Source organism: Hakea prostrata, chromosome 11, assembly GCF_041222555.1.
Source record: "Hakea prostrata isolate BN-2017 chromosome 11, UWA_Hpros_2, whole genome shotgun sequence".
Taxonomy (NCBI): Eukaryota; Viridiplantae; Streptophyta; class Magnoliopsida; order Proteales; family Proteaceae; genus Hakea; species Hakea prostrata.
Genome location: NC_142610.1, coordinates 17,780,477 through 17,791,066, shown reverse-complemented (window position 1 = coordinate 17,791,066; position 10,590 = coordinate 17,780,477). Strand labels below are relative to the sequence as shown.

The window sequence follows — 10,590 nt, the reverse complement described above, 5'->3', positions numbered from 1 at the left end:
GATGAGATACAGTTAGTTTTCTTTCTGGTAAATGGGATTTTATCCTGAATACTAGCTAGAGATACCGGTAGCTGGGTTGGTATGAAATCTTGGTTAGATTGAAAAAAGCCTCATAACAATTCAATCTGGGTGTCGAGGACATAAATGGTTTTACAATGATATGCTTCTCAACAAAATATTAAATATGAAATCTGGGGAAAAATACCCCATCTTGAAACATAATTTCTGTGAAACGTTTAAAACTAAATATATTGATGTTATCATCAAACAAAGTTGCATTCAGCAACACTGACAATTTAACAAAAGAAGAGGCTTAAGATCCATTTAAGAAAATATCAACTCTGGCATTCGTTGCAGCATCGAGAAACTTCATGCAAAGGGGTGGAGTCAACTTAACCAAAGCTAGTATTGAACTGGGCAAAGTCCATATTCCATCTCCACATATCAACCCAGAAGCAACTGCAGGTCCAAATGCATCTGCTTTAGCCCTATTAATCTTCTGCCATATAAACAATATCAAGCTTCCAACACACATATCAATGGTGAAGTAAGACCCAATGTAAAATGGTATTGCCATGGCCATTGGGACTGGAATGTACTGAGCCCACTTCTTTGGAACAAAATCTCTGATTCCATTTATCAAAATTGATGCAAAAAAGAACCCATAGCAAAGTTGAAGGCAATGGCTTGGCATAGCTGAGAACCCCTCAACACCTAGCATAGCCATCCCACGGTAGACACTTGCATAAGGAGCTGGGTATTGTGAACCAAGTGTGCCAAGATCAGGGAAAGCCTTGTAAAAGATCCAGAAGACACAAGGTGAGATAACACAACCCATTGCAGTTCCAATCGCTTGGCTTATAAACATTGATCTTGGTGAAGCTAAGGTGAGATACCCAGTCTTGAAGTCCTGTGAGAGATCAGATGCTGTAGAAACAATGTTCATCATAACACCACAAGCTGCTAGACCTGCTAAAACCCCTCCTTGTGTTGCTCCAGCCCATGCACCAATTGTGAAGATAGCAAGCTTCCCATATGTGGATGCTAGGGACCAATCAGTGAGCCCACACCCATAAGCATTACAGAAAGCTAGAACTGGTGCAATAATGTAGATGACCAAGATGTAGTACCACTTGAGTGGAGGGAAGATGAAAGGAACTGAAATAATGGAAATAACAGCAATAATGACATAGCCTCCTAATGCAAACCATGTTGGAATTTGGTCTTTGAGAAAGAGTTGGGTTCGTCGTTCATCATCATAAGAGAGAGCTGGGGTTTCAGATGTTTTTTCATCAGCAACAGGGAGAATTGAATTTCGTTTCTCACGAATTTCTTGAAATAAGCCGATAATGGTTTGGCTCAACACCTTCACAAAGTTGTATAAACCATCTCCTAGGATCATGGCAATTGAAATGAAAACCTGCATTTGACATCACAAAAATGTCAATTCATCAAGGAATGATTTGTTAGATGGTCACACATTAAGTAAAGAATTGATAGCATTTTCGCATTAAAACTAGGTTAACATATAGTTCTTGGAATCAAATCATCATCTGCAACTATGGATGCGTCAGTCATCTTTCAGCTGAGCAAAGATGGTGTGCTAAATGTCTATAAGGATTGAAAACAAGAAGCCAGCTTTCTGAGTTTTATTATATTGAAATTGTTTTAGTTGTTTTTAGGTCACTATGGAGTGTTTCAGAAGTAGAACCTTACCCTGTAACCTTGTAGACCACTGAGACTGGTAGGAGGAAGAGACGCAGAATACCAATCACCTGCTTTGGCCCCAATGAGAGGCCACATGATACCCCATGAGATAATTGATCCAAGTAACACAGATACATTTATGATGTGTGGACAAATCATCCCAACACCAACATAAGTTGCTGAGAAATCAAAATAAAACCTGTTTTCCAGGCAAAAGAACAACATATATTAGTATCCATGTATAGATTTAGGCAATAAGAACATCAACATAAAACATGGCTGAACTATAAAACATTCTACATACGTATCGCCATAGGCTTGAAGACCAAATGTAGGGAAGCTTTGAAATCCACAACCAGTCGCTGAAGTGTAAAACCATTGAAAGAAACCCCACAAGAAACTGAAGCTAAAGAACTTGGCCAATGTGATGACTTGTTTCCTGAGAACATGAGAAAATACAATACATGAGAGCTTTCCTTCATATATATTCAGTTTCAAGATTGCTTATTCAAGAGAATTTTATTTACTTAGCAAGTTTGGCTCCTTCAGGAGTGTGGAAGCTGTTTATGAGGTGTGCAGTTGCAGTGCCACTTGGGTAGGTCAGTTTAAAATCAATGATCATGATCTGAACCCATCAAACAACATAAAAATCAAAATATATAGTTTCAATCGAAAAAAATTTATGAATGAGTTTACTCAACTTACCTTCCGAAGAGGAATCACAGAAAAGAGACCAATGAAACTAACAACAAAGAGAAACCCAATCATCCATCCAATTTGTGGGTCCTTAATATCCATAGCATCATTAAACTTTCCTGCTTGCTTCGCTATAGTACTACTCATACCAAAGAGGTAACTCCCAAAACCTCCTGTTCACCATTCAAGTTGATCAATAACACCATTCACAATGAATTCTCCATAGCACTTTACACTATGATAAATGATCTAGCACTAAAGGAAAACAAGTGTGTGGCTTTGCAAAATATCACAAGAGGGTTTTGATAACATACCACTGAAAGAGATACCAGAACTAGCAACAACACAGGTTTGGATGACAGTATTCTCTTGCCTTGTGAAGGGTTGTTTAAGCCAACCAGTCTTCTCCAAGAACTTTGTCCATGTCTTCACGAAAAAGAACCCTAAAAGCCCAGCAGAGACATTGAGGGAAGGTATGATACCAGTGGTGAGGTTCAGTTTCATGACAATGAAACTGAAGAGAACTGAAAGACACAACCCCACCACAAAAGCTCTCAGGGTCAGCTGTTCCCGCCATGAAGGCACCTTTGTGTTCTCAAATATCTGTTCAACACTGAGCTGTAGATCTTCTTCTTCTTCTTCTACTTCCTTCTTGTGGATCTTCTTTGATCCCTGACGATTCACCACTTGTGAATCTGAGGGAACTCCATAGGTGGTGGTGTATAGTTGGATACCATCTTCCCTGTTCTCCATTGGTTTGGATAATTAGGCTGGAATATTGGAACTGAATCTCTTCTTCTTCATAGAAATTATTCTATTTATATGACGTGAAAGATAAAAATCCATGTTTCTTTATGTCTCTGGGCGATGGTATCTGTTTGGTTTGACAAATATTGCAGAGTCTTTGGATTTCAGGGAAAGCAAAACCAACATGATTATTGCTAGAACGCAGTCAACGGATATGCTTCTTTCATTGATTATGTATGTCTGAAGTCTGTTCATACTATTAACTAATAAGCTTTTGCCAACTTGATTGGTCATTTAACGTGTAAGCTCAAGCACATAAATAGAAAATATGGAACATATGGCTAAACAATAACCAATATTATTATTTTTATTCTTCTTATAAATAAATTCAATCTATTATTTTATTCTACGTCATCCAAGAAATGTTTTTATTTAACGATATAATTTGTTAAAAAGAGATGACGAAACAAACATTTACATGTTAGAATGATAAATGCATGTTTTGTTTCCAATTTAGGGTTTACTACATGTTTATTAATTATATTTTACTTTGTTTTTTTTCTTTTAAGGATAAAATTTCTTTGTTGTTATGAGATGATGAAACAAAGATTTGCGTCTTAGCATGATTAATGATCCTCAGAAGTACATGGTGTATTTATATCAACAGTCTACCATTAACAATGTCAAACTTGTATACAAAGGTCTTTCAATAATTTTCCAATTAATTTCTATAACTCTTGGATAATGAATAGATACGAAGGCAGCGTATGAAAATTGCATATGATGTGCGAAATGACCTCAGGCAAATCAACTTCATGTACTTCAACATCATGTCCAAATATTGTCGTAAAAATGTTGGGTAATTGTATTACAAATTCTATAAAACACAATAATGAAATCGTAATACAATTGAAAAATGAAGATCCTTAGCCAATCCGGAGAGTTTGATGTTGTAATCAAACGAATCACCGATGAATGAGGTTGAGTCACACTTTGAGTGTTGTCTTTAAGGTAATTGATGCACCCTACTATCAAAGGTTCTTTGCACCACAACCTCCAACTAGAAGATGAGGTAGTTCTTCTAGTCCTTTTTTCAAGGAGACAAAAGTTATAGCACAACACTTAGACAAACTCAAAGAAGCTTTTAAAATAAGTAACAAATAATTCAAGTGTGAGGAGTGTCTCTATTACACACTACATGCAAGGAAGGGATTGTGTTTATATAAGCCCAAATCACACCTTACACCCCTTGAGATTCTCAAGGCAATGCATTGGGTCATTGAATCATTATGACTCATTTCCTCACAAGGGGGAGAATCAATTCCCTGTTAATAGAGAATCAATGGGCTTGTCCCTTCTCCACTAATGAAAATAAACCACCTTGACCTAACTTCCCCACTAAATAGAGAATTAACTCTCAATGTCTGGTTGACCTGCTAGAAAATATCTGGTTATTACGAGGCGAATATGATGAGTTGTGTTTGTGTGTTTTTTACACCACCTAAGGGAGATTAACGCAACAGCCGATTTTTTAGCGAGCCATATGACTACTAACATAGAGATTGTCTATAATGTGAATTATCTACCTGAATGTTTCTGTGACATCGTCAATGACGATGCTTGTGGACACATTTTTTATCATATGCAATGTTATTTACTTTTTATTTCTAATATAATATCAAGCACCTTTTATCAAACAAAAAATTTAGCAATCTGAGTTGACTCCTATCTCTCAATCCTTCTTGCATCCTTTTAAGTGAAATTAGCAATCTGAGTTGAGTCGCCCCTCCCCAAGTCAAAGCTTATCCATTCGTATCTGAGACTAGCAAATCAAAAATGCGATCTTAAGGGGTGATTTAGTTGGCAAAGACCAACATTTCTACGTAGGAGGACAGAGTTTGGATCCCTTTTGAGCCAAGAGTTAAGCCCGCCTTATATTTGAATTATATGTAACAGCTACCCCTTTGAAGAGTAGTCCATGTGTGCGTAAGTTGGTCCAAGTAAACTTCATTTTCAAAAAAAAAAAAACAAAAAAACAAAAAAAAAAAAAAGCAAAATGTGACCCATAACAAAGCTATATGATGAAAATACAAAATTGAAAAAAAAAAAAGGCTTTACTTGTACAGATGCTATTCACCCAATCCATATATTATGTCTAAAGTTGACTCGTATTAATAAACTTGCCAACTTGATTGATTATTAAATGTGTTCAAGCACATAAATAAAAAACATGATATTTGTGGCTTAACAATAACCATATTTATTTTTATTCTTTTTTTATTTTTTATCAGTAAATCCAATCTATAATCTATTTTTATGTAATCTGTTAATGATATAATTTCCATAAAGGAGGTGATGAAACCAATATATCTACATGTTAGCATATTATTTTTAGTTTGACATCTAATTTGCATTTTTCTTCTTTTCAGGGCTAGCAAAATTTTTACGTCTGTAGGCACGAAATTTTAGTTAGTTTTTTCAATAATTTATATGTATTAAAAAATTATAAGATTAAAAAAAATGGTCAAAGTTAAATTATCACTTTTTCTTTCATAGTTTTTAAACTTTTATACGTTTAGGGGTTATTAATGTTAATTGATGTTGTAATTATTTAGGGGTTATTTCTTTTTCCTTTCTTTTTTTTAAATTTATATAAATAAAATATTGGGCAGATTTTTTGGGTAGGATAAATTATAGTGAGATTTTTTTTTTGATTTTTTGATTTTTTTACATGATATTTATAGGAGAGAGAAAAAAAGGGGTAATAGTTGAAGGGGTGTACCTCTTGAAGAACCTGGTGGGACGTTTCATCGGTGTCATGATTCAATGAATTATGAATATTACACGGGGTGACTTGAAAGGGTTTATTCAATGACAAAAAGGTATGTTATTTTAAAAGAATAGATTTTGGTCCAGTAAATGATTTACCGTTATTAATTTGAGGTTTTATTTCTGTATAATAATATGATATGATTTCCTAGAGGTGTTTTTTGAGAATAAAATATTATGTGAATTTTGGGGGTGGGATGAAATAGTATGAGAATTATTTTTGTTGTGAACAATATTTATAGAAGAGACATAAAAAAAGGTGCACGAAGAGACATAAGGTTTAAGGTAAGGGGGTGTTCGTTGAAGAAGTGTACCACTTGAGAACCTCTTAACAATAGGTAGGACATTTTGTTGGTGGCATGATTCAACGAATATTAAACAGGGGTGGCTTGAAATGGTTTATTCGGTACAAAGGCACTTTTAATATATAAGGGATTGGGCTATGATAAATGTTATCAGCAAGCGTCAATCCCATGACCTTTTCACTAAGAGGTGTTGGTCTTACCAGCCGAGCAGCCGAGCAGCCGAGCAACCTCGCATTGGTTTATTTAGTGAATAAAATGTATATTGTATAGGAGGAAGGGTATCTCGATCCAATGAAAATACAGTTTTTTATTTTCTTATTAGCATTTACTAAATAATAACCTTACCCAAAAAAAAAAATACTAAATAATAACTAATTATTTTTATTGATATCGATTACATGGTGTATTTATATCAAAAGTCTACCATTAACAATTTCAAACTTATACACAAATGTCTTTCAATAATTTTCCAATTTCTATAACTCTTGAATAATGAATAGATACGAAGGCAGCGTACGAAATTTGCATATGACATGCAAAATGACCTCAGCAAGACAACTTCTTGGACTTCAACATCATGTCCAAACCATGTTGAAACCAAGGATTTTGGATATGCCTGGTAATACATAGACATGTGATAGTGATGAGTAAAAATAATAATAATAAGTCAGCCGGGTCAAACCTGGGTTGGTCGGTTCATCCCGGTCAAGTCCGGAGCGAGTAGCTAACCCAAAGGTTACTTGAGCATGAACAAACTTAATCGTTATGGAAGACCCAACCGCTATAGTAAGAGATATGATCGCACCAAAATTGGGATAAACGATCTTGGCAACGAAGGAATGTGGAATAACACTGATTAGGGAAGTTAAACCCTAAGATCTTACGGTTACAGACAAGACTCATGGATTAGTCCGACGGTCGAGAATGGAAGATAAACCCTATATAAAACAACAATCAGTACAAAGGGGAGGTAATTGAATCGTTCTCCCTCTATTCTATCTCTCAACCAAGCTCTGCAATGATTTAGAACTCTTTTATGGTGCAATTATTGACTTAACCATCGCAAATTCCGGACCGACGAATCGGCCCACATTTGACTCCTGTTTTGAAGGCTTTCAACGGTTGAACAATTTTTAAACACATCAGATTGATTGGTCTAAACCATTGAAACTAATCGAAACAAATGAAACTTATCGAAAGTTATTGAAGGTTGCTAAAATTGATCATGATTTGACATTTATTGGCCGAAACAACCAAAATTTTCTAAGTACTTATTGAAACTACCGAGATTTTGAAATATTGTCGAAAAATGCCAACCAAGACACTTAAAGCTAACCCATAGTTTCGTATCAGTTTCTTGCTAAACCAAGATTTAACCTAAATTTTGACACATCTAGGTCGACATTTGAACTATTGTAAAAAGGAGCTATCGAAGTAGAAGACAGCAAATAGCATCACCGCCAATAATTAAGATTTCGATGTTCTACCCTTCAAAACATACTAAACAAATTTGCCATGTTACCGATATATCGTCATGTCGATAAGTACCGGACCGACACACCCCACTGAAACAGTCATACTAAACAAATTCGCAATGTTACCGATATATCATCATGTCGATAAGTACCGACATGACACACCCCACCGAAATAGGATAGGCCAAATGTCAGCGATATATAGCAAAAAAAAAAAAAAAAATTCTGTTTAGAAAACAAAACGCCTCACCGGGGGAGAAGAGAGCTTTCACTAAACTCAATTTTGGCGCTATCATATTGACGAAGCATATGCCAATTTCATTTTTCCCCAACCCGATATTGTCCGCTTTGGCTTGGTAAAGCCTCACGGTTTTCAGGCGTACAATATAATGCAGTGCATTACTATAAATGGTAAAAAGTTTGTATTACTAATCCGATGTGGGACCTTCTTTGACCAAAAAAAGAAAATTTTGTCATATATATTCTTTCCCCTGGTTGGTTAGAGCTCCATAGCACTAGTACCCTTCTTCCTAGCATTTGATTTATTGTTTGCGTTATCATACAACTGAAATTTTGATTTTTACTCCAATCTCGATAAAAAAAATTCTTAGCTTTAGAAGATATTCTGATATTATTTTATTTCATGAATCAAGATTAGCTTCTATATATAATAATAAAATAAAATAAAATCCATGGTAAGGAGATGGTATGTCTTTTCGACAATGGGTCAATCAACCACATTCATCAGTTTCTCCACTACTCTAGCAATGTTGGTGATGCATCCTTTGTGGCGAATTTGTACATCTTAAAAGGTTCGAGTGATTATTGGCAAAGTGATAAACAAACCTAGAGGTTATGCTTTCATCAAGTACATGCACACATGGGAAAAAACAAAACCCTCGAGACCGTGATAGGAGTAGGGAAGAGGAGAAAGAATACAATAGAGATCTTGATCATCATGAACTTAATCGTAATCGTGATCGTGATCGTCCTCGAGAGTAGGAAAGGAAGTAAGATCGTGGGGATTTTGAATAAGATGGCGACGTGATTGCGATCGTAGGGGGTCAAAGTATGAACATGATCAGGGTTGTTGATTCTAAAAGGGATCGAATATGATCGTGCAGAGTCTGAAAATGATCATGGGTTGCATGATCGTGTCGAACATGAATATGATTATGACCAAGAACATGGGCAATATGAACCCGACGATGACCAAATACTGTTAGGAGCTTACCGATTGACAGATCCAGGAAATCTAAGACCTGTCAATGGGGACATTATGATCTGAAGTTATCATTATGATCGGCACCAAAAGAAGTTAGATCCTTCGTGGGAAGGACCTTATATGATTGTCAAGCAAGTAGGATCGGATGCCTATAAATTGATGTATCCAGTAATTGATAGAGAGCTGAACCGATCGTGGAATGCTAGACATCTCAAAAAGTTCTATCCTTAATCGTTCTATATTATGTATTCGTGGTCAAGATTTTGCAGTATGACTTGAACCAAATTTTCAATGCAATTCAAATTTAAAAAACCAAACCTCTTTTGAATGGGGAGCATGGGGGTACAACGGTACTTAGAAAAATTCAAAAGGCTTCAATTACGACCGATTAAGACCTTCTAACACTTAGAAAAAATTTTCATGAATTTTCTAAGGAAAGGCTTCGGTTACGATCGACTAAGACCTTCTAACACTTAAAAAAAAATTTCAAGAATTTTCTAAGGAAAGGTTTCGGTTACGACCGACTAAGACCTTCTAATAAGGCTTCAATTACGGCTGATTAAGACCTTCTAACACTTAGAAAAAATTTCAGGAATTTTCTAAAGAAATGCTTTTTGGTTACGACCGACTAAGACCTTTTAACAAGGCTTTGGGTATGACGAACTAAGACCTTCTAACAAGGCTTCAGTTACAATCGACTAAGGCCTTCTAACAAGGCTTCGGGATGACCGACTAAGACCATCTAACACTTAGAAAATTTTTAACGAATTTTCTAAGTAAAGGCTTTGATTACTACCAACTAAGACCTTCTAACACTTAAAAAAAATTTCAGGAATTTTCTAATGAAAGGCTTCGGGGCCCCCCCCCTGGGGGGTTGTGGTGGTGGTGGTTGAAAACCCCTAAAAAACGGGGGTTTTCCCCGGGGGCCCCCGAACGTCCCGACTAAGACCCACAAAATACTTAAAAAAACTAGAGTGTATTTTTTAAGAAAGGGCATCGGTAATATCCCGACTAAAACCCACCTAGTATCAACACTTGAAGACTTTTCAACAAGAAAATAAGGCATGGTTGCCCCCAACACGCAATTCAAACTTAGAAAAATAATGACAGTGATGGTCGGGATTGGTAAGGTTCCATTGCTCAGGGATTGATCCTATACTTAGAAAATTTTTCATAAATTATGAAATCTTCCCGAACTAGATCCAAAGAGCCAAGTGTCAAAGACAATATTGGACTTGAAAAAGTAGAAGGAAGAAGGTAAAGGCAAAAGGAAATATCCAAGGCAAATGTAAAGGAAAAGCAGTGCTTGCTTGAGAAACTTGTATGAAAATCTCGAAGGTTGAAGGTTGAACACGACATAGAGCTCATTGTCGCTCTCAAGAGCAAGAAATTTTGCAAAGTAGAAAAGCAAAGGGTGTATGAATCGAGTTTAAATACCTTTAGAGAGCAGACTATCCATGGATGAGATTGATTCAGATCAATGATCGGGGGCGAATGTTGATTCGAGAAACAGGACGTCATGATGGCACCTGCTCCAAATGAGCATGTGGCGGGTATAGCATGTTTCATGTTGGATAAAGGTGGCTCGAGAGGGTAACGGTCTTGA

General features: G+C 36.1%; 1 protein-coding gene across 1 annotated transcript; it reads right to left on the bottom strand.

Annotated features, from left to right (window-relative positions):
* Window positions 1–117: 117 nt before the first annotated feature.
* LOC149000491 (putative metal-nicotianamine transporter YSL7) lies at window positions 118–3,278 on the bottom strand. Its single transcript, XM_089139743.1, has 6 exons — window positions 2,718–3,278; window positions 2,413–2,576; window positions 2,235–2,332; window positions 2,012–2,146; window positions 1,717–1,906; window positions 118–1,420 (listed from the first exon to the last, which is right to left on the bottom strand). Exons 1-6 carry the CDS (start codon window positions 3,154–3,156, stop codon window positions 314–316), a joined length of 2,133 nt encoding a protein of 710 aa, XP_088995869.1. The 5' UTR covers window positions 3,157–3,278; the 3' UTR covers window positions 118–313.
* Window positions 3,279–10,590: the final 7,312 nt, after the last annotated feature.

Coding starts and splice junctions, on each gene's coding strand:
- LOC149000491 (XM_089139743.1), bottom strand. CDS start 3,156: ATGGAGAACAGGGAAGATGGTATCCAACTATACACCACCACCTATGGA. Junction 2,147..2,234: donor GAAGGAGCCAAACTTGCTAA/GTAAATAAAATT, acceptor TCATGTTCTCAG/GAAACAAGTCATCACATTGG. Junction 1,907..2,011: donor CTTCAAGCCTATGGCGATAC/GTATGTAGAATG, acceptor CCTGGAAAACAG/GTTTTATTTTGATTTCTCAG.